A 24,323-nucleotide genomic window follows, 5' to 3' on the forward strand; every position below is an offset into this window, starting at 1 on the left:
AGCATGACTAGGACTCAAACCCATGTCCACATATTGGTAGCCCAACTCCTCTCCACTGGCTGACCTGTAAATCCAAGGACACAGACAAGTGTAACCGGTGGCCTATATTAGCTTGCTAAACAAGTAACCAAAAAAAAAAAAAAGCTGACATCACCACAAAAAAAAACTTCAAGTGCATGAACTAAATACATTTGATCACATCTATTTTAACTTAAAGAAAAGTCACTTCTAACAGGACTTTCACCTTGAAAATTTTTCCAAGATAAAAGTTTGTGGAATTGGAAACTAGTGTTGGCGGAGATTTTACTCATTATTATTATTAATTATTTTATTTTGAAGTCATTCATCCGGTTCCTCGCGGTGGGCCAAGCACGCTCCCCCTGAGTCTGACCGGAGCTTGTTGACGTCGCGAGACTTCAAGCTAATCACGAGACAAGACCAGAAATTTGCCTCTATTGCCTTCAAAACAAAAGCATATCTTTTGTGGCATCTACAATTTTGCGGCTGACAGCGAATTTATATTTTATCTTGACACCATCTCCCGGATGTTCTTTGATAATTATTGTGTTTTTGACGATGCCAGTAGGAATGGCGGCTATGATTACTGGAGGAAGGATCCCGAAGAGCCTGAAACTTTACTTGTAGCGGCCCCGCAGAGGAATTTGTTTGTGGCGAAACGCACATCAGCGGTCCGGTGACGGCTTCTGGAAGGGAGAAGAGTTGCTCCTATGTGATATTATCGCGGTAAATGTTGGGCTGAAGGAGACGGACGCACTTTGCTAGTTAGCTCCAGTGACTTTGATTGTAGGTAGCTGTTAGCATTCTGTAGCCAGCTGTTGGCCCAACAAGTTAACTCAGCGTTGAACTAACTGTATGAAAGCAGTTTTTAAAGTCGTTCACAGGCGGGCACTTATTCGCTGAGAGGCTGACCAGGAGACAACGAGTCGGCTGTGACTGGTGACCATTCGGTTAGCTGAGTTGGTAAACTAATTTATCGGGGTTTTTTTCTCCTCCTTTTTTGGGAAGCTGATCCAGCCTCTGGCTAAAGGCTAATCAGCAGCCGATCGACTCACTCCACAATGGAAAGTCTAACATTAAGTGATGTCGAACAGAAATATTACTCGGATTTGTTCATCTACTGCGACACGGACAACACCAAAAAAGTGGCTTCCAACGGGAGAGTTCTTGACCTTTTCCGGGCGGCCCAGCTACCCAGCGAAGTTGTCCTGCAGGTAAGCTAACCGTAGCAGCACTTGAAAAGCTTACGACCCCCGTAGGCAGCCTACTGATTGTACATTAGAATAAACCTGATGTGCTGTCAGAGTTGACCCGTGTTCCTTTGACCGTGTGGTTAGCCTTGGCAGTTAGCAGTGCTGCGCAGGAGACACACCTTCCTCCTGGCTAATGTTAGCTTTAGCTAAACGGAAGGGAGCCCTGAACCCAGCTGGGGATGTTGTCTTCTGTCGATTGTCCACATCAGGCCGTTTTCCTCCACAGCCCACTCTTTCCTGTCGTCTCTTTTTATCACAATTTATGGTGGCTGGAAGTCACACTGCCCTCTTTATGCCAGTGCACTCGGTCTCAAAATCCCTTATCATTTAACGCCATAAGTAAGAAATACAGTGGCAAGAAAAAAATATCTGAACCCATGAACTGTTACATGTCTGAACTGATTGACAACAAATAATAATAAAAAAATCAGACCTCTTTATGTAATTTTTTTTAAATGATGCCGTTACCTCCAGTCGAAACTAATCTCTACAACATAATATCAATGAAATAAAAATCTAAAAGATAAAATGATGGTTTGCATAAGTAATGGCACCCCGTAGTGTAAGTTTATACAAGTAAGTGATCACTATTACAGCTAGTTTTCTTCAGACAATCCTGATGGATACATGAACTGAACCCAAGTCACTGAATATGTCTGAGTTCATTTACATCAGTCATTAAGCAAAATGAAAGTTACGCATGTAACTCTGGTTCTATGAATCCTGGATGACCGCCAGAGCGCCTGGTCCCTCTGAATCCTCGTTTGCTCACGAGAAGGTTTAAGGGACTGCTTCTGGTGCCTTGTGGCTTGTATAGGGTCATGTAGGTCACATGTGACTTTGTTTATATTTATTCTTGACCTGCTTTTGCACAAAGGTGATCATTCAGTGCGTTATGTACCGCCTCTGGTGGTCAGAAAGCATGAAATAGAACAAACAGTATAGTAAGTTATGATAAATCTGTCTTGAATAGGTAGTTCTCACAACTGAGTCTCTGTGTAAGAACGATACCAGTGAGGAAAGCCACAAAGACACACAGGCAACTGTGAAGATGTTGCAACATCAGTTATACAGCTTCATGATGAAATGGTGGGGAGGATTTTCTTAACAAGATGATTTGAAAATTCAGCTGCAGTTTGCCTAAATGCACATATGAATCTTCTTCTCTGCTCCACTATCAAGCTCTGAGTGGTGATACAAAATGCAAAACCTGCACTGTGCATAAGTTCTCCAATTGCATTCCCAACCACAGAAGCCTATAACCTCTTCAGGGTTTTCTGGGTGGCTTTTCTTGGTGGTCTCCTTGCATGATCATGCAGTTTCTGAGAACTGCGTCCTCCACACAGATATGTCTTTGTCTCACATTTCTGTAGTATTGTCTCTGTAGACTACCACAGTGGCTTTGAAATGAAACCATCAAGATGTTCTTGTAGTGTAGGCTTTCAGCTTTAATTCAAGAGGTTTTACAAAAGCATATTGCTATTGGTTTGGTACTGTGACCAAATAGGTATCGGGACACAGAATACACCATTTTACAGCATACAGTGAGTATTTAAATAAGTATGAAAGATGTTCAAGATATGTAATAATGTGTGTAATTATTTCAATGAAAGTACAGACTGTATAATGTGCAAAAAACAGAGTCCAGGTGTGTGAGTGTGATAGAGAGAAAAGAGACTGATTGCAGAGGGTGGAAGAAGCTGTTTTTGTATCCTGGGCAGTTCCTTAAAATGTTTGTGACCAGGGTGGGAGGTGTCAGCAATAATTTCTAACAATTACTGTTAATACAAATCATTACTTTTACAGTTAGTTTTCTTTGGCAAGTCCAGGGTTGATACATGAACATTTCCAGGTCACTGAATAAGTATGTCTTCATATTTATATGTAAATGAGCTGTATTTATATGACACTTCTTAAGGTTAATGAAGTTCAAAACATAATTAGTGACTTGGAAATGTTCATCTAACTGTCCCCTGATTTGTCAAAAGAAAACTGTCTGTAGGACTGGTAGTGGTAATGCTCTTCCCTCCCAGTGACAAGGTCTCCGGTTCAAGGCTGCCTGTACTCCAACCTCCATGTACATCTTAAGCTGCATCAGGAAAGGGGCGGAGCTGTAAATTGTGCCAAGTCAATATGCAGATTGTGCAAAAAACAGACCCTCCAGAAGTTTTCAGTGTCAACCAATATACATGTCATGTGCATGTATGGAGAGCTGGATGGATGTCTATATAATATGGAACGATAAAAACAGATATAGTGGTTGAATTATTTGTTGAAATGATTATTGAAATCCTGGCATCGCAGATTTCAGAATTTTTGACAAGTTTGCCTTCTGTCAGTCTATTTTAAGAGCAGCTGAAACTGACACTTTTCTATATAAATAGCAGAGAAGTGAGGTTTTCTGGCGAGCAAGTGGATCTTGCAAAGTGTCAAAGCACGCGAGCGGTTACAGTCAGTACCTCAGGTGGCTGAGGTACTGACACATACATCCAGCTTTGATCTTTAGCATCCTGGTTGAGTAAAAATCAAAGTATCTTCAATATACTTAAGCATCAAGTCATTTTCTGATGCATTTGAGTATGGACAGTAAAAGTGCAGGAACATTTTTCTTGATGGGGGGAAAATGCCAAAAACAAAGTAGCAATAATTTTGAAATTTGCATTGAACTACTCTTGTGTGCAAAATATATAACTTGAATATCTGTCTGATTCAGTAATGGTCAGAAAGTTCACTTGATAGTTGAACAGCTTGAAATTCAGGATTAATTTAATGTTGAGTCTGCATGGAGAGGAATCAATCGTGAATATAAAATATGTCTTTACAAATATTGGGCATCTGCGCAATTTCTTAGATTTTTAAACCATTCAATTCGGTGCAGGAGACTGTATCACAGAATTTGCTGTGCATTTGTAGAATCTAAATCAGACCTCTAGTTTTCTGGGAGGAATCAAGAATAGCATTAGTTAATACCTGAAGTACACTTTTTAACAGTGCTGAATATTGAAATTCTGCAAATTGGTTTATATCTGAATTCACCAGAGGTCACGTGACCTAAGTACAGGTTGCTGAATGTTATGCTTTAATGAATGTAGGGGATTGTGGCCTCCTGGACGAACCTCGTCGGTTCTAGAAAACACTGGAGCAAATATTTTTTAGAAATCTGACATATCATTGTTATACGTATGATCTGTCGGTTATTGTGCAGGTGTGGTGTTACTGTCAGTTGAAACATGTCAAATTATTGATCTTCTGCTCAGGTTTCAGATTGTGTTCCTGTAACATCATCTAATTATCGAACAGTTCTACAGAAACATCAGCATGACACCTCTCTCACTTTTTTTTTTTTTTTGTATCCAGTGCTCTAAAACAGGAATTTATTTGATGTAAATTACTGTGGAGTAGTGCCGCAAAATTAATTTACAGTTAGTACGAGTGCTTGAAATCCTTGAAAATGCTTGAATGTTGTGTTTTCAAGGTTTGAGAAGTGCCTGAATTTTGCATAAAGTGCTTGAAATTATAATAGTTTATCATTACTCTGTCAAGTCTGTCTCATAGGTGTGTGTGTGTGTGTATGGTTTATTTCCATTTACAAATCAGTCGTGTTTTTGAACCTTACATCTCACACCAGCCATTGTTTTATGCAGGAGCAAAAGAGTAGAAAATGGGAGCTCAAACACTTTCTAACCTTACGAAAAGTGTTGAATGAGTCACAGTGCATGAGCCAGACTTTCCCACTTCTGATGGCAAAATTCATCATGTGTTCCTGTCTGGAAATTGCTTTTACATTTTTATTTTATTAAGATGTAATCCAAACGTGAGCAATAAATGTTGCTGCTATGATTCCACATGTAGCAGAACTGAAACAGAGGGAGCTCATAGCCAATTAGTGTGCCTTTTTATCACATGACACATTTGAACCAGTGGGTGACATGAAGACTCCATAGTGGGGAAAAACAAGGTGCTGGCAGGTCTGGGATCAGTTCAGTGAACTAAATGTTAACAGCCGACCTGTGTGAAGGAGAAGTATCATCCTCTTCAACGCGAATACTCAAATGGTTTAAGAAAAGTCAAAATTCAAGGATGGTAAAGTTTAACGTGTGTGTGTTGTTTTTTTTTTTTTTTTCCATTTTGCATTTACAAGGTTTTATATCTTGTTTTAGAATATTTATGATGAGACAGCAAAGCATAATGCACGTCACAGACTGCAGATGACCTCTAATATCACACTGATAGATAATAATTTTGATTCAAGGTCATACAAGGTCTGTGATGAAAAAAGCGGTCCTTTTTATTTTTTTCAAAAAATAAATGGATTTGATTCATATGTTTTTACGTCAGACAAGCTTGAACCCTTGCGCGCATGCGTGAGCTTTTTCACGCGTGTCGGTGACGTCATTCGCCTGTGGGCAGGCCTTGAGTGAGGAGTGCTCTACCCCGCCCGTCGGAATCTCTTTGTCTGAATAGCCGCTGCGGACGGCGCGCGTTGCTTTATCAACATTTTTTCTGGACCTGTGAGGAATATCAGAGTGGACACTATTCGAGAAATTAAGCTGGTTTTCGGTGAAAAGTTTAACAGCTGATGAGAGATTACCGGGTGTTTCTGTCGGTGTAAGGACTTCCCACGGAGCGGGACGTCGCGCAGCGCTTCCAGGCGCCGTCGTCGGCCTGTTTCGACCTGAAAACATTCTAATTTAAGGCTTAATTCACCCAGGACATCGTCAGAGAACAGAGAAGATTCAGAAGAGGCTGGCATGAGGACTTTATGCGAACATTCCACTGTTTAAGGACATTTTGTAATGAAAGACATGCGCGCAAATTCGCCGAGTCGTTTCCGTGACGACTTGGCGAATCTGTGTGCGCCGCGACAGGAAAAACACCTCCGTGTTGAAAACCATTTGTAAAATTCAGGCGGCTTTTGATGGCTTTCAACAAGTGAGTAACTGAGAAACTGTTTAACAGCTTGGGCATGTTCCAACTTGCCCGTTAAGGTTTCCAACGGAGGTGTCTTTCCTGTCGCGACCCCCCGCGGTCGGGTCCGGCCCGACATGCGACTCTGCCTGCACGTTCTTTCATTACAAAATGTCCGTTAACAATGGAATGTCCGAATAAACTCCTCATGCCGACTTCTTCTGAAAGTTCTCTGTTCTCTGACGACTTACTGGGTGAACAGAGCCTGAAATGTGGAAGTTTTCAACTTGAAACGGCGAGACGCTGCCGCCTCGAAGCGCATATCGCCGTCAGGCGCCGTGGGCCGTCCTTACGGCGACGCTACCAGACCAAAATCTCTCATCAGCCGTTAAAATTTTTACCGAAAACCAGCTGAATTTATCGAATGGTGTCCACTCAGTTGTGCCTTACAGTTTTTGAAAAAATTTTGATCAAACAAAACAGCAGTCTCTGAGCCATTCCTAAACAATGAAAAAACGACGAGAGGGTGAGCCACTCCTCACTCAAAGACTGCCCACAGGCGAAAGACGTAGCCAACAGGCGTGAAAAAACTCTCGCATGCCCACGAGGGTTCAAGCATGTCTGATGTAATCACACGTGATTCAAATCCATATGGCTTTTGAAAAAATAATAAGGTCCGTTACTTTTATCACAGACCTCGTGTATATATACGTTTCATTGAATAGGATGTTGATCTTTTGAACAGTGTGTCACATTACAGTAGTCCGACTAAAGTGATCGGTCCTTTATAACGCTTCAGTCTGCTGTTGTTTTTGTCAGCCAGAGCTGAAGGTTGCTCACTTAAAGGGTCATCCTGTTATGACATTCGCCTCACCAGGAACATTATGTTTTATGACTGGCAACTGCAGTGCATCCGGAAAGTATTCACAGCGCTTCACTTTTTCCATGGCACATTTGCGTTATAATCAGACATCCATTTTCAAAGGAGTTATAGGCCGTACTCTACAGTCTACTGTATAACGAGGCTTAATTCAGATGCCGTTGCTTGAGAGAAAAAAAATATCTTTGTGAACATCAGGCATATTTAATGAGTTAACATTCGCTGAAGCCAAGTAAAACCTGTAAAAGGTGAACCAAATTCTTCCCTTTTTTGTCCTAAGCACAGAGGACTTTTACCTGATGATTGATGGTCATTTTCATGTTTAGCCAGAAATGAGTGATATGGACTGCATCAGATGCTCAAAGCGCTTTACACATTCACCCCGATGTGAGGCTGCTGCCATGCAAGGCGCCCACTACACACAGGGAGCAAGTAGGGGATTAAGGACCTTGCCCAAGGGCCCTTAGTGATTTTTCTGGTCAGGCTGGGATTTAGGGCTGCAACGATTATTTGGATCCTCGATGAATCTGATGGGGTTTCGACATGATTCATCGATTAATCGGATTAGGGGGGAATTTTTTAAAAATGTGCCAGGGAAACAATTTTTCTCTCCTTCCATCATTTTATTTAACAACAGAACATTATTTGAAAACTTAAAATACTTGAAAATCAACAAATCGTCAAATGTCCCTTGGCTGTTGAAATATAAAATAATAAAGAATAAAACAGTTTATAATAAATAACAAAAATAATTATTTCAAATGACATTGCTTTATCAAAGGGCTGAGTTGCCATAAAACAACATTGAAACATATAAATGTTATAAAATATATGGTGAAAAAAAGAGGTATTTTTGTTGCTGCAAATGAGCAATTAGCATAACCAGTTAACCATAAAACCTAAATCAAAAACTGTAGCCCGACTCATTATATGTGCGACATTCTCTGTATAACTTGTAAACTATGTGGTCATTTCACAATGACACATGTGACTCATGTCTCTCTCTCTAAAATTGTATTGTAGCATTATTAGTTATTATTACTATTATTATTGTTGCTTTATTATTAATATATAAATAAAAATAAGTTTAAAAATATTATAATTTGTAATACATTTGACTCTTTTACGACAACAAATGCTGAGCCATTAATTATTATACAGAAAACAAATGCACAAACATGCTAAAATGCCAGCACCTTAATGCTAACTTTAACATTGAAAACGCCATAGACATGCTAACGCATTAGCATCGGCGTTAGCATAAAATACATCTATCAACTATTTCAGAAGACCAAGTCAACATTTTACACATAAATGCGTTTTTGCACATGCACTGGGGTGGGATCAGTTCTTAGCAGCATTTTAGTACAGACATAAACTATTATTAAATGCTTCAATGGTTTGTGTGTAACAGACCACTGAAGGGCTGTGCACAGACACACAGCACTTTCAGCTCATGAAACTCCATGGGGGGATATAGCTTCAGGTGGAGTTAGGGGTGGAGTGGGGTGCGTGACTTTGCCCACCCTGGAAAATTATAAAAATCTGAAGCCTTTTTCTTGCCTTCTTAGGAAATCTGGGAAGCTAAAGACTCTCTAGTCATCGGTTTTAATGTACAATTTTTATTTTAAGCACTGTAAATTTTGAGGACAGTGGCTTCAGTCCAGTGAGCTGAGCCGTGCACTGCAGTAACTAATTCTGCATGCATCAGCCTTCATCAACCAGCCTTTGTTTATGCAAGATCTTCACCATATTTTCATGGTTTTTATATTAAATGCCAAATACAAATAAACAGCAAATACAGTTGAGATAAAACAGTATAACTAATAGTAAACAGAAAAATATTTAATTTGCCTTCAAAGGTCCAACATAAGTGGACTTTGTAGGCAAACTGTTCCATAGTGACAGAACAGAGGATGTAAAGGCTCTCAAACCTGCTGACTTCTTAACCAAGGCATGAAACGAAACACAAGTTTTAACAAGTTCAGCAAGAACTCTAGTATATGAATATTTCTGTATTGGCAGCCGTGCGTCAGAATCTGATCGGAACTGAAAAAGGTGGCTCGGCCAGTATCTATAAAACGTGGGACACCTTGTTTTCATTCAGGACTACAGGGAAAAGTTCCTCATTTTCATTGGTCAATGGTCATTAATTTATTTTTAAAAATGGAAAACAAGGTAGTTACTAATCTAAAAAAATAATCAGGTCTGTGACTTACAAACTGTATCTGATCTGATGGCTTTTGTGATCCATGACACCCCTGCTTTTTATCACTACTTTATTTTAACAGAAGGTGTTGCTGACTTCCTTGTTGTTGTGTTGGTTTAGATCACAGAACTATGTGGAGCCACTCGGCTGGGTCACTTTGGAAGGAGTCAGTTCTACATCGCTCTGAAGCTTATTGCCATCGCTCAGTCTGGGCTGCCTCTAAGGGTGGAAAGCCTCAACTCAGGTGAGTCACTGGATGAATTTAATCAGACGTCGTTGGTTGACTTGAATGGCGTTTTTATTTTCCACCTCTTTGTTCAGTCAGAGTCCTGCCCCGCTTACCCAATAATGATGGTATTCTCACACATAATCGCACAGCTAGCAGTGACAAATTGTTTAATAATCAAAATAATCATATTAAAGCATTTGATTTTTAAATATGTAAACAGTAAATATATAAGAATAGAAAACCTTTTCTCAGTGAACTTCAATAAAAAAACACTTTAATGAAATCGAATAAAATAAGAGCTAGCTTGTTCTTTCGGTCTCCGCTCAGTGATTTAGCTGGCGTTTGCAGTGGATGTATTCTTCTTTTCATTTTGTTTTTGGTGACAGAAAAAGTTGTAGCCACTGTTGCCCATCAGTTGCAAATGATTGTTTTATGCTCACTGTTTGACTCCGTAAGATCTGAACCATGTGCATACAACCGACGTTTTCTCAGTCCTTTTGACCGACTGGAGTGTGCACCGCTTACTTCCTTTTTTTTTTTTTTTTACGCCTCCATTGCAAAACAAAGCAGTGTGAGCTCTCACATTTCCAAATGATTCTGTAATCCACCGACTTGGGATATTAAGGATATTAACCAGCAGGCAGTAAAAACTATGAAAAACCAGAACTGAGAGTTTCTGTGAACAGTGCAAGCTTGTTAGTTAGGCAGCTGTGGGGGTGTTTTCTCAGTGTGTGTGTGTGTGTGTGTGTGTGTGTGTGTGTGTGTGTGTGTGTGTGTGTGTGTGTGTGTGTGTGTGTGTACACATATATGTATGTACACACACGCAGTTTAATATATATACATATATATAATTAAACTGTTTCAGCCCCAGAGAATGTCATGATAACTTGTCATCTCCTCAAGTACTGTCTTTCCTTCATTATTTGAAGTGACTAATATTGCAACATAACCTTTTCATTTTTCATTTCATAACTTGGCAGAAATATAAGGAAGCAGAACAGAGACCACTTCCACTCATTAAAATGAACAAATTACAAAATGTAGTTCTTTAAACCAAGTTGTGAAAACTTATATATACACGTGATTCTTACTTTTTTTTATTTCATTTTTAATAAATTTATAATGAATCTCAAACTTTTTTCACATTGTCATTATGGGGTATTGTTGTGTAGAATTTTGAGGAAAAAAATTATTTTAATCCATTTTGGAATAATGGTGTAAAAAGTGAAGCGCTCTGAGTACTTTCCGGATGTACTGTAGATGCAAAACACTGTACGTCCAAAGTCACATCTTTTTAGTTGAGGCCAACATGTCCCTGGCTACTTAAGTCACTGTTGCTGTGCAGAATATTAACAAGTTTGAACACATTATTTTCATTTTACTTATGTAAATCCAATTAATTCACATTTTCAATTGCATTTTTTCCCCATTTATGAAAATGCACTTCATTGAATAGTAAAATATTCACTTGATGCTGAACATTTTTGTTCAAACTTTTAACTTTTCTTTCGTTCATCAGAATCTCCCCCAGAAAAGAAGAAATCAAGTGTGTCAGGTTGTTGCTTCAGTTGCTCTATGACATCAGGAAGTGTGCACATTCGATACTGAAGAGATATCAGGCCAGTGTTTCTGCTAAATGTGGTCAAGAAAGTTGTCCTGCCAAACATTACAGCTTCAGATTAGTGGAAACCTCAAATTGGTAGTTAAATGTCCGTAGTAATATGGACATTGGCGTACACTAATTTGTTTTTGTTTTGTTTTTTGTTTTTTTGTTTTTGTTTTTTTTTTGCCAAAAAAAATTGAGCCCAATGAAGGTGTTTTCTCAGAATCTGGAAGAACAAATGCCTTTTTTTTTTTTTATTTTTCCTTTTTCTTTCTGAGCATAAACTGTTGCCTTGCATACAACCCCTGGCAATAATTATGGAATCACCGGCCTCGGAGGATGTTCATTCAGTTGTTTAATTTTGTAGAAAAAAAGCAGATCAAAGACATGACACAAAACTAAAGTCATTTCAAATGGCAACTTTCTGGCTTTAAGAAACATTATAAGAAATCAAGAAAAAAAATTGTGGCAGTCAGTAACGGTTACTTTTTTTAGACCAAGCAGAGGAAAAAAATATGGACTCACTCAATTCTGAGGAATAAATTATGGAATCACCCTGTAAATTTTCATCCCCAGAACTAACACCTGCATCAAATCAGATCTGCTCGTTAGTCTGCATCTAAAAAGGAGTGATCACACCTTGGAGAGCTTAAAACAGGGTAAATCATCACGCAATGTTGCAGAAGGTGTTGGTTGTTCACAGTCAGCTGTGTCTAAACTCTGGACCAAATACAAACAACATGGGAAGGTTGTTAAAGGCAAACATACTGGTAGACCAAGGAAGACATCAAAGCGTCAAGACAGAAAACTTAAAGCAATATGTCTCAAATCGAAAATGCACAACAAAACAAATGAGGAACTTCTTCTTCTTCTTCTTCCTCTTTGTCTTTCGGCTGTTCCCGTTAGGGGTCGCCACAGCAGATCAATCGTTTCCATCTCACCCTGTCCTCTGTATCTTCCTCTGTCACACCAACCACCTGCATGTCCTCTCTCAGCACATCCATGAACCTCCTCTTTGGTCTCCCTCTTCTCCTCCTGCTTGGTGGATCCATCATCAGCATCCTTCTCCCTATATACCCTGGGTCCCTCCTCTGCACATGTCCAAACCATTTCAATCTCGCCTCTCTGACTTTGTCTCCAAACCGTCCCACCTGAGCTATCCCTCTGATATGTTCATTCTTAATCTTGTCCATTCTTGTCACTCCCAAAGAGAATCTCAACATCTTAAGCTCTGCCACCTCCAGCTCTGCCTCCTGTGTTTTTGTTAGTGCCACCGTCTCTAAACCATACAACATAGCTGGTCTCACTACTGTTTTGTAAACTTTCCCTTCACTCTTGCTGATATTCTTCGGTCACAAATCACTCCTGCCACCTTTCTCCACCCACTCCACCCTGCCTGCACTCTCTTCTTCACCTCTCTACCACACTCTCCATTACTTTGAACAGTTTGACCCCAAATATTTAAAACTCATCTACTTTCACCACTTCTACTCCTTGTAACTGCACTATTCCACTGGGCTCCCTCTCATTCACACACATGTACTCAGTCTTTGCTTCTACTGACTTTCATCCTCTTCTCTCCAAAGCATATCTCCACTTCTCCAGACTAGACTCAACTTGCTCTCTACTCTCACTACAGATCACAATGTCATCTGCAAACATTATAGTCCATGGGGACTCCTGTCTGATCTCATCCGTCAACCTGTCCATCACCACTGCAAACAAGAAAGGACTCAGAGCTGATCCTTGGTGTAATCCCACCTCCACCTTGAATGAGTCTGTCATTCCGACTGCGCATCTCACCGCTGTCACACTATTCTTGTACATGTCCTGCACTACCCTAACATACTTCTCTGCCACTCCAGACTTCCTCATACAATACCACAACTCTTCTTTTGGCACCCTATCTAAGCTTTGTCTAAGGTCCACAAACACACAATGTACTCCTTCTGTCCTTCTCTGTACTTTTCCAACAGTATTCTCAGAGCAAACATTGCATCTGTAGTGCTCTTTCTCGCATGAAACCATATTGCTGCTCACAGATCTTAACCTGTTTTCTAAGCCTAGCTTCTACTACTCTTTCCCATAACTTCATGCTGTGGCTGATCAGCTTTATGCCTCTGTAGTTACTGCAGCTCTGCACAGCACCCTTGTTCTTGAAAATAGGAACCAGCACACTTCGTCTCCACTCCTCAGGCATCCTCTCACTTTCCAAGATTTTATTAAACAATCTGGTTAGAAACTCTACTGCCATCTCTCCTAGACATTTCCATGCCTCCACTGGAATGTCATCTGGACCAACAGCCTTACCACTCTTCATCCTCTTCATAGCAGCCCCTCACTTCTTCCTTAATAATCTCTTGTACTTCCCGATTTACTCTCACCACATCATCCAGCCTTTTCTCTCGTTCATTTTCTTTATTCATCAGCTCTTCAAAATATTCCCTCCACCTTCTCAGCACACACTCCTCACTTGTCAGCACATTACCATGTGCATCTTTTACCACCCTAACCTACCTGCAGCATCCTTTCCAGCTCTGTCCCTTTGTCTGGCCAATCGGTACAAGTCCTTTTCTCCTTCCTTACTATTCACTTCTTGTACAGCTCGCAATATGCCTTTCCTTTGCTTTTGCCACTTCTCTTTTCACCTTACGCCGCATCTCCTTGTACTCCTGTCTACTTCTTCATCTCTCTGACTATCCCAAAACTTTATCGCCAACCTCTTTCTCCTTATGCTTTTCTGGACCTCTTCATTCCACACCAAGTCTCCTTGTCTTCCATCCACTGTCCAGCATGTCATACCCAGTACTGCCCTAGCTGTCTCCCTCACCACATCTGCAGTACTTTTCCAGTTGTCCAAAATTGCTTCCCCTCCAACCAGTGCTTCTCTCACCTGCTCGCTAATTTTACACAACAGTCTTCCTCCTTCAGCTTCCACCATCTGATCCTTTGTTGAGCTCTCACTCTCTTCTTCTTCTTTACCTCTAAAGTCATCCTACAAAGAACCATCCTATGCTGTCTAGTGACACTCTCTCCCTGCTACCACCTTACAGTCTGTGATTTCTTTTAGCTTGCATCTCCTATAAAGAATGTAGTCCACCTGTGTGCACCTTCCTCCACTCTTATATGTTACCCTGTGCTCCTCCCTTTTCTTAAAGTAGGTATTCACCACAGCCATTTCCATCCTTTTTGCAAAATCAACTACCATCTGTACTTCCCCATTCCTATCCTTGATACCATATCTACCCATTACTTCCTCATCACCTCTGTTCCTTTTACCAACATGCCCACTGAAGTCTGCTCCTATCACCACTCTTTCATGCTTGGGCACACTCTCCACCACCTCATCTAACACACTCCAGAAATCTTTCTCCTTCATCTCACAGCCTACCTGTGGGGCATATGCACTGATGATAGTCATCATCACCCCTTCAATTTCCAACTTCACACTCATCACCCTGTCAGACACCCGCTTAACCTCCAACACACTTTTAACATACTCTTCCTTTAAAATGACCCCAACACCATTTCTCTTCCTGTCCTCACCATGGTACAACAACTTGTACCCACCGCCGATGCTCCTGCTCTTACTTCCCTTCCACTTGGTCTCTTGCACACACAATATGTCTACCTTTCTCCTCTCCATCATATCAGCCAGCTCTCTCCCTTTACCAGTCATACTACCAAACATTCAAAGTCCCCACTCTCATTTCCACCCTTCTAGTTTTCTTCTTCTCCCGCTGTTTGTGGCAACGTTTTCCTCCTCTTCTTCATCATCAAAACAAATGAGGAACGAATGGGAGGAAATGGGAGGAAACTGAAGTCAACGTCTGTGACCGAACTGTAAGAAACCGCCTAAAGGAAATGGAATTTACATACAGAAAAGCTAAACGAAAGCCATCATTAACACCTACACAGAAAAAAACAAGGTTACAATGGGCTAAGGAAAAGCAATCGTGGACTGTGGATGACTGGATGAAAGTCATATTCAGTGATGAATCTCAAATCTGCATTGGGCAAGGTGATGATGCTGGAACTTTTGTTTGGTGCCGTTCCAATGAGATTTATAAAGATGACTGCCTGAAGAGAACATGTAAATTTCCACAGTCATTGATGATATGGGGCTGCATGTCAGGTAAAGGCTCATTACATCAACAATAAATGCACAAGTTTACGTTGATATTTTGGACACTTTTCTTATCCTATCAATTGAAAGGATGTTTGGGGATGATGAAATCATTTTTCAAGATGATAATGCATCTTGCCATAGAGCAAAAACTGTGAAAACATTCCTTGCAAAAAGACACATAGGGTCAATGTCATGGCCTGCAAATAGTCCGGATCTTAATCCAATTGAAAATCTTTGGTGGAAGTTGAAGAAAATGGTCTATGACAAGGCTCCAACCTGCAAAGCTGATCTGGTAACAGCAATCAGAGAAAGTTGGAGCCAGATTGATGAAGAGTACTGTTTGTCACTCATTAAGTCCGTGCCTCAGAGACTGCAAGCTGTTATAAAAGCCAGAGGTGGTGCAACAAAATACTAGTGATGTGTTGGAGCGTTATTTTGTTTTTCATGATTCCATAATTTTTTCCTCAGAATTGAGTGATTACATATTTTTTTTCCCTCTGCTTGGTCTAAAAAAGTAACCGTTACTGACTGCCACAATTTTTTTTTCCTGATTTCTTATACAACCCCTGGCAAAAATTATGGAATCACTGGCCTCGGAGGATGTTCATTCAGTTGTTTAATTTGTAGAAAAAAAGCAGATCAACTCAACTTCAATCAACTTTTTTTTTATATAGCGCCAAATCACAACAAACAGTTGCCCCAAGGCGCTTTATATTGTAAGGCAAGGCCATACAATAATTATGAAAACCCCAACGGTCAAAACGACCCCCTGTGAGCAAGCACTTGGCAACAGTGGGAAGGAAAAACTCCCTCTTAACAGGAAGAAACCTCCAGCAGAACCAGGCTCAGGGAGGGGCAGTCTTCTGCTGAGACTGGTTGGGGCTGAGGGAAAAAAACAGGAAAAAGACATGCTGTGGAGGGGGGCAGAGATCGATCACTAATGATTAAATGCGGAGTGATGCATACAGAGCAAAAAGAGAAAGAAACAGTGCATCATGGGAACCCCCCCACAGTCTACGTCTAAAGCAGCATAACCAAGGGATAGTCCAGGGTCACCCGATCCAGCCCTAACTATAAGCCTTAGCGAAAAGGAAAGTTTTAAGCCTAATCTTAAAAGTAGAGAGGGTATCTGTCTCCCTGATCTGAATTGGGAGCTGGTTCCACAGGAGAGGAGCCTGAAAGCTGAAGGCTCTGCCTCCCATTCTACTCTTACAAACCCTAGGAACTACAAGTAAGCCTGCAGTCTGAGAGCGAAGCGCTCTATTAGGGTGATATGGTACTACGAGGTCCCTAAGATAAGATGGGACCTGATTATTCAAAACCTTATAAGTAAGAAGAAGAATTTTAAATTCTATTCTAGAATTAACAGGAAGCCAATGAAGAGAGGCCAACACGGGTGAGATATGCTCTCTCCTGCTAGTCCCCGTCAGTACTCTAGCTGCAGCATTTTGAATTAACTGAAGGCTTTTTAGGGAACTTTTAGGACAACCTGATAATAAAGAATTACAATAGTCCAGCCTAGAGGAAATAAATGCATGAATTAGTTTTTCAGCATCACTCTGAGACAAGACCTTTCTGATTTTAGAGATATTGCGTAAATGCAAAAAAGGCAGTCCTACATATTTGTTTAATATGCGCTTTGAATGATCACAGACATGACACAAAACTAAGTCATTTCAAATGGCAACTTTCTGGCTTTAAGAACACTATAAGAAATCAGGAAAAAAAGATTGTGGCAGTCAGTAACGGTTACTTTTTTAGACCAAGCAGAGGGAACAAAAAATATGTAATCACTCATTCTGAGGAAAAAATTATGGAATCATGAAAAACAAAAGAACGCTCCAACACATCACTAGTATTTTGTTGCACCACCTCTGACTTTTATAACAGCTTGCAGTCTATCAGGCATGGACTTAATGAGTGACAAACAGTACTCTTCATCAATCTGGCCTCAACTTTCTCTGATTGCTGTTGCCAGATCAGCTTTGCAGGTTGGAGCCTTGTCATGGACAGTGATGCCGGTAACGCGTTACTCTAATCTGACCACTTTTTTTAGTAACGAGTAATCTAACGCGTTAATCTTTCCAAATCAGTAATCAGATTAAAGTTACTTCTCCATGTCACTGTGCGTTACTATTATTTTTCATTGTGGGTCAATAGCAGCATTAAACTTGGTCCGTGGGCAGGAGGTCGGGGTTCGACTGAACTGCCCACTTTCAGTGAGCTGTGAGCTTTTCATCCGCGTTTTTTTGCAGCTGCTCGACTCGTCTCTTAAAGCACGGTGATCAGCACACCTGCACTGAGCTTTACAAAGACATTTTTATACTTTTTTTCCTCCTTTATTTAGAGCTGAGCTGAGCCGCTCCATATCTGCACGTTAAAACAGCTGATCCTCCGCAACGCGTCAACAACTAACACTATTTTCCACTCAAATGCACCTAAACTCTGTTTCTGAGGACACATGATGTGAAAACACAATAAAACTTTCTTACCTGTAAATCGGTCACGTTTTCTGCATAAATAAATGTTATCCATTCTTTGTGCTCAAACGCCAAAGTAGGGGCGAATCCAGATGGAATGGGGGCGTGGGGAGGGATGTGCCCCCCTCACAACACCCCTAGATTAAAGGTCCAGTTTTTAAGCCTTTTTTACTACAACTACTAATACTACTTAAAATAATATTATTTCTACAAGTAAAATATTTAGAGAGAATTTAAATGTTAGAAAAATGCTAGAATGAATTTAATAGTTACATTTATAAACACTGTAGGTTCGAAATTGCAAGTTTTACTGTTACAGTGCTGTCAACAGTTAAATATGAGGTCAAGAAAGAGGTCTTTATTTTACTTTTTATAAAACAAGTATTTATTTTCATTGAAGTCAAGAAAGGGTGACTATAAAGTAAGTTTTGGCAAAACAGGTATCATTGTCATGTTGAGATGGCAGAGGGTAGTTGTCGGCAGCTGGGAAAAGTAGCTAAAAAAGTAACTAGTAATCTAACTTAGTACTTTACAATTGAGTAATCAGTAAAGTAACTAAGTTACTTTTTCAAGGAGTAATCAGTAATTGGATTACTTTTTCAAAGTAACTGTGGCAACACTGGTCATGGACCATTTTCTTCAACTTCCACCAAAGATTTTCAATTGGATTAAGATCCGGACTATTTGCAGGTCATGACATTGACCCCTATGTGTCTTTTTGCAAGGAATGTTTTCAGTTTTTGCTATATGGCAAGATGCATTATCATCTTGAAAAATGATTTCATCATCCCCAAACATTCTTCCAATTGATGGGATAAGAAAAGTGTCCAAAATATCAACGTAAACTTGTGCATTTATTGATGATGTAATGACAGCCATCTCCCCAGTGCCTTTACCTGACACGCAGCCCCCATATCATCAATGACTGTGGAAATTTACATGTTCTCTTCAGGCAGTCATCTTTATAAATCTCATTGGAACGGCACCAAACAAAAGTTCCAGCATCATCACCTTGCCCAATGCAGATTTGAGATTCATCACTGAATATGACTTTCATCCAGTCATACACAGTCCACGATTGCTTTCCCTTAGCCCATTATCCTTGTTTTTTTCTGTTTAGGTGTTAATGATGGCTTTCGTTTAGCTTTTCTGTATGTAAATTCCATTTCCTTTAGGCGGTTTCTTACAGTTCGGTCACAGACGTTGACTCCAGTTTCCTCCCATTCGTTCATTGTTTTGTTGTGCATTTTCGATTTTTGAGACATATTGCTTTTAGTTTTCTGTCTTGACGCTTTGATGTCTTCCTTGGTCTACCAGTATGTTTGCCTTTAACAACCTTCCCATGTTGTTGTATTTGGTCCAGAGTTTTAGACACAGCTGACTGTGACAACCAACATCTTTTGCAACATTGCGTGATGATTACCCTCTTTTAAGAGTTTGATAATCCTCTCCTTTGTTTCAATTGACATCTCTCGTGTTGGAGCCATGATTCATGTCAGTCCACTTGGTGCAACAGCTCTCCAAGGTGTGATCACTCCTTTTAGATGCAGACTAACGATCAGATCTATTTGATGCAGGTGTTAGTTTTGGGGATGAAATTTACAGGGTGATTCCATAATTTATTCCTCAGAATTGAGTGAGTCCATATTTTTTTTTCCCTCTGCTTGGTCTAAAAAAGTAACCATTACTGACTGCCACAATTATTGTTCCTGATTTCTTATAGTGTTTTTGAAATTACTTTAGTTTTGTGTCATGTCTGTGATCTGCTTTTTTCTACAAAATTAAACAACTGAATGAGCATCCTCCGAGGCCTGTGATTCCATAATTTTTGCCAGGGTTGTAGTGTTTCTTAAAGCCAGAAAGTTGCCATTTGAAATGACTTTAGTTTGTGTCATGTCTGTGATCTGCTTTTTTTTTCTACAAAATTAAACAACTGAATGAACATCCTCCGAGGCCGGTGATTCCATGATTTTTGCCAGGGGTTGTAATGTGTTGTTGCTCCTGGAAAAAAGGAACACACAGAAATCCTCGAGGGTGGGTCTGCACTGCCCAGGCCTGTTTTTCTGAATTTCCATTTTTAAATTTGTTTTTCTGATCTTGTGTGTTACTGAGAGATGTCAAAACGCTGTAAGAAACTGTCACCTGGAGATTGAAGGAAAGAAACATACCTCACCTGTTTCGTGTTAATCCAGTTTTGCTTTGCGTTTGAGACACTGGGAGACAACCATATCTTGGTGGAATATACAGGTGCATCTCAAAAAATTGAAATATTTTGGAAAAAATTCATTATTTTTTGTTTATTTCAGAAAGTGGTAATTGTACATATCCATCCATCCATTTTCTTCCGCTTTATCCAGAGTCGGGTCGCGGGGGCAGCAGCTCAAGCAAAGCCGCCCGGACCTCCCGATCCACACACACCTAAGGGCAGTTCAGAACCTCCATGACCAATAAAAAATCAAGGCCCAAGACGTCGCCTGGTATGGCGGAGCCGGGGCCCCACCCTGCAGCCATGCCTGGGGCTGGGGCTCACGCGCGAGCGCCTGGTGGTCGGGCCTTAGCCCATGGGGCCCGGCCGGGCTCAGCCCGAAAGAGCAACATGGGTCTGCCCTCCAGTTGGTTCACCACCTTCAGAGGGGGCCATGGGGGTCGGGTGCAGAGAGGATTGGGTGGCGGTCAAGGGCGGGTGGCCCGGCGGCCCGGTCGATGCTCACAGCCCCTGGCTGTTGGGACGTGGAATGTCACCTCGCTGGGGGGGAAGGAGCCTGAGCTTGTGCGGGAGGTTGAGAGATACCGACTAGAGATAGTTGGGCTCACCTCTACGCACAGCTTGGGCTGTGGTACCCAACTCCTGGAGAGGGGCTGGATGCTTCATTTTTCTGGCGTTGCCCACGGGGAGAGGCGGAGAGCTGGGGTTGCATTGCTTATTGTTCCCCAGCTCAGTCGTCATGTGTTGGAGTTCACTCCAGTGAACGAGAGGGTTGCGTCCCTACGCCTTCAGGTCGGGGACAGGTCTCTCACCGTTGTCTCGGCCTACGGGCTGAGCGGCAGTGCAGAGTACCCGACCTTCCTGGAGTCCCTGCGAGGGGTACTAGATAGTGCTCCAACTGGGGACTCCATTGTTGTCCTGGGTATTTCAATGCCCACGTGGGGCGGCGACAGTGAGACCTGGAGGGGGGTGATCGGGAAGCACGGCCTCCCGATCTGAACCTGAGTGGTGTTCAGGTTGTTTGGACTTCTGTGCTAGTCACAGTTTGTCCATCACGAGCACCATGTTCGAGCACAAGGGTGTCCATAACTGCACGTGGCACCAGGACACCCTGAGCCGGAGGGTCGATGTATCGACTCTGTAGTCGTATCATCTGACCTTCGGCCACATGTCTCGGACACTCGAAGAGAGGTGCAGAGCTGACAACCGATCACCACCTGGTGGTGAGTTGGATCCTCTGGGAGGGGAGGAAGCTGGTCAGACCTGGCAGGCTCAAACGTATCGTGAGGGTCTGCTGGGAACGACTTGCGGAACCCTCTGTCAGCGAGGTCTTCAACTCCCACCTCTGGGAGAGCTTCTCCCTGATCCCGGGGGAGGTTGGAGACATGGAGTCTGAGTGGACCATGTTCTCCATCTCCACTGTCGATGCGGCCGCTCGTGGCTGTGGTCACAAGGTCTCTGGTGCCTGTCGCGGCAGCAATCCCTGAACCCGGTGGTGGACGCCGGAAGTAAGTTATGCCGTCAACCTGAAGAAGGAGTCCTACTTATCTTTGTTGGTAAGTGGGACCCCAGAGGCAGCTGACAGGTACCGGCAGGCCAAGCATGCCGCAGCCCGTGCGGTCGCAGAGGCAAAAACTCGGGTCTGGGAGAAGTTCGGGGAGGTCATGGAGGAGGACTATCGGTCGGCCTCGAAGAGATTCTGGCAAACCATCCGATGCCTCGGGAAATGGAAGCAGCTCTCCACCACCTGTTTACGGTGCGGGTGGGGAACTGTTGATCCTGACTGGGGATGTTGTTGGGCGGTGGAACGAGTACTTCGAGGATCTCCTCAATTCCATCATCACGTCTTCCGAAGAGGAAGCAGAGACTGGGGACTCAGAGGCGGACTCATCCATTACCCAGGCCGAAGTCACCGAGGTGGTTAGAAAGCTCCTCGGTGGCAAGGCTCCTGGGGTGGATTTAATCCGTCCTGAGTACCTTAAGTCTCTGGATGTTGTGGGACTGTCTTGGCTGACACGCCTCTGCAACATCGCGTGGTGATCGGGGACAGTGCCTCTGGATTGGCGGACCGGGGTGGTGGTCCCTCTGTTTAAGAAGGGGGACCAGAGGGTGTGTTCCAACTATAGGGGGATCACACTCCTCAGCCTCCCCGGTAAGGTCTATTCCAGAGTACTGGAGAGGAGAATTTGACCGATGGTCAAACCTCGGATTCAGGAGGAGCAGTGTGGTTTCGTCCTGGTCGCGGCACACTGGACCAGCTCTACACGCTCCATCGGGTGCTCGAGGGTTCATGGGAGTTCGCCCAACCAGTCCACATGTGTTTTGTGGATCTGGAGAAGGCATTCGACCGTGTCCCCTCGGGGCACCCTGTGGGGGGGTGCTCCGGGAGTACGGGGCCTGGGCTCCTTTGCTAAGGGCTATCCGGTCCCTGTACGACTGCAGCAGGAGCTTGGTTCGCATTGCTGGTAGTAAGTCAAACCTGTTTCCAGTGCACGTTGGCCTCCACCAGGGCTGCCCTTTGTCACCGGTTCTGTTCATTTCATCAGAATTTCTAGGCGCAGCCAGGGTGTAGAGGGGGTCTGGTTTGGGAACCACAGAATCTTATCTCTGCTGTTTGCGGATGATGTGTTTCTGTTGACTTCGTCAAATCAGGACCTTCAGCATGCACTGGGGCGGTTTGCAGCCGAGTGTGAAGCATCCGGGATGAAGATCAGCACCTCCAAATCCAAGGCCATGGTTCTCGACTGGAAAAAGTTGCTTTGCCCTCTTCAGGTCAGTGGAGTGTCCTTGCCTCAAGTGGAGGAGTTTAAGTATCTCGGGGTCTTGTTCACGAGTGAGGGACGGATGGAGCGTGAGATCAATAGACAGATCGGTGCAGCATCTGCAGTGATGTGGTCGCTGTATTGGACCGTCGTGGTGAAGAGAGAGCTGAGTAGGGGGGCAAAGCTCTCGATTTACCGATCAATCTACTTTCTGGTCCTCACCTATGGTCATGAGATTTGGCTCATGACCGAAAGAACGAGATCGCGAGTACAAGCGGCCGAGATGAGTTTCCTCTGCAGGGTGGCTGGGCGCTCCCTTAGAGATAAGGTGAGGAGCTCGGAGTCGAGCCGCTGCTCCTCCACGTCGAAAGGAGTCAGTTGAGGTGGCTCGGGCATCTTTTCCGGATGCCCCCTGGACGCCTCGCTGGAGAGGTGTTCCAGGCACATCTCATTGGGAGGAGGCCCCGGGCAAGACCCAGGACACGCTGGAGGGACTACATCTCTCGGTTGGCTTGGGAACGCCTTGGGGATCCCCTGGAGGAGCTGTGGGAGGTGTGTTTAAAAAAAAAAAAAAAAAAAGTGTGTAATTGTACATATTCTAGGCAAATTGCATATAAACTAAAATGTTGATAATGTGAACCCAGGATCTTTTCACCATGAGGCAACAGTCCAAACTGAAAAGTCACCATGCTGCCCAGTGGAGAAACACAGGTTTCATTTCTTCTTCTTTTTGGTGCTCCTGTTAAGGGTCACCACAGCAGATCATTTTCCGTCTTGCCCCTTTCCTCTAAATCTTCTTTTGTCTGACCAACCACCTGCATGTCCTCCCTCAGCACATCTATAACCCTTCCTTTTGTCTTCCCTCTTCTCCTTCTGTCTTGTGGCTTTGTGGTCAGCATCCTTCTCCCTATATACCCTGAGTCCCTCCTTTTGAACATCTCCAAACTATCTCAATCTCGCCTCTCTAACTTTGTGCCCAAACTGTCCCACCTGTGCTGTCCCTCTGATATATTCATTCCTAATCCTGTCCATCCTTATCACTCCCAAAGAAAATCACACCATCTTTAGTTCTGGCACCTGACTTTTTCTTTGTCTCTCATTTTCTTCACTCATTAGTTCCTCACAATATTTCCTCCACCTTCTCAACACACTCTCTTCACTTGTCAGCAGATTACCAACTGCATCCTTTCTTACCTTAAACCACTGCACATCCTTTCCAGCACAGTCCCTTTGTCTGGCCAGTTGGTACAATTTTCTCCTATCTTATTGTTTTACTTCATGTACAGCCGCTGTATGCCTTTTCCTTAGCATTTGTCACTTCTCTTTTCATCTTACATAACATTTCCTTTTACTCCTGTCTGTTTTCATCATCTTTCCAACTATCATTTCTGTCCTTTTTGTAAAATCTACCACCATCTGCTCTTAAACATTCCTCTCATTGATAACATATCTACCCCTTATTTCCTCATTACCTCTGTTCCTGTCACAACATGCTCATTGAAGTCCACTCAGTCACCACTCTTTTTCATGTTTGAGTACTCTCTCCACCACTTTATTTAACTCACTCTAGGACTCTTCTTTCTCCTTCATCTCACAACCTACCTGTGGGACATATGCACTGATGGCATTCATCACCCCTTGAATTT

General features: G+C 42.5%; 1 protein-coding gene across 1 annotated transcript in view; it reads left to right on the forward strand.

Moving 5' to 3' along the window:
* Window positions 1-542: 542 nt before the first annotated feature.
* reps1 (RALBP1 associated Eps domain containing 1) overlaps window positions 543-24,323 on the forward strand; it is a 78,401-nt gene continuing 54,620 nt past the window's right edge. The window contains exons 1-2 of the mRNA XM_034162675.1: window positions 543-1,232; window positions 9,389-9,512. Of these exons, the coding sequence (XP_034018566.1) occupies window positions 1,080-1,232; window positions 9,389-9,512 (277 nt within the window). The 5' untranslated portion in view covers window positions 543-1,079. The remainder of the gene's footprint in view (window positions 1,233-9,388; window positions 9,513-24,323) is intronic.

This window comes from Thalassophryne amazonica, chromosome 21 (assembly GCF_902500255.1).
Source record: "Thalassophryne amazonica chromosome 21, fThaAma1.1, whole genome shotgun sequence".
NCBI lineage: Eukaryota > Metazoa > Chordata > Actinopteri > Batrachoidiformes > Batrachoididae > Thalassophryne > Thalassophryne amazonica.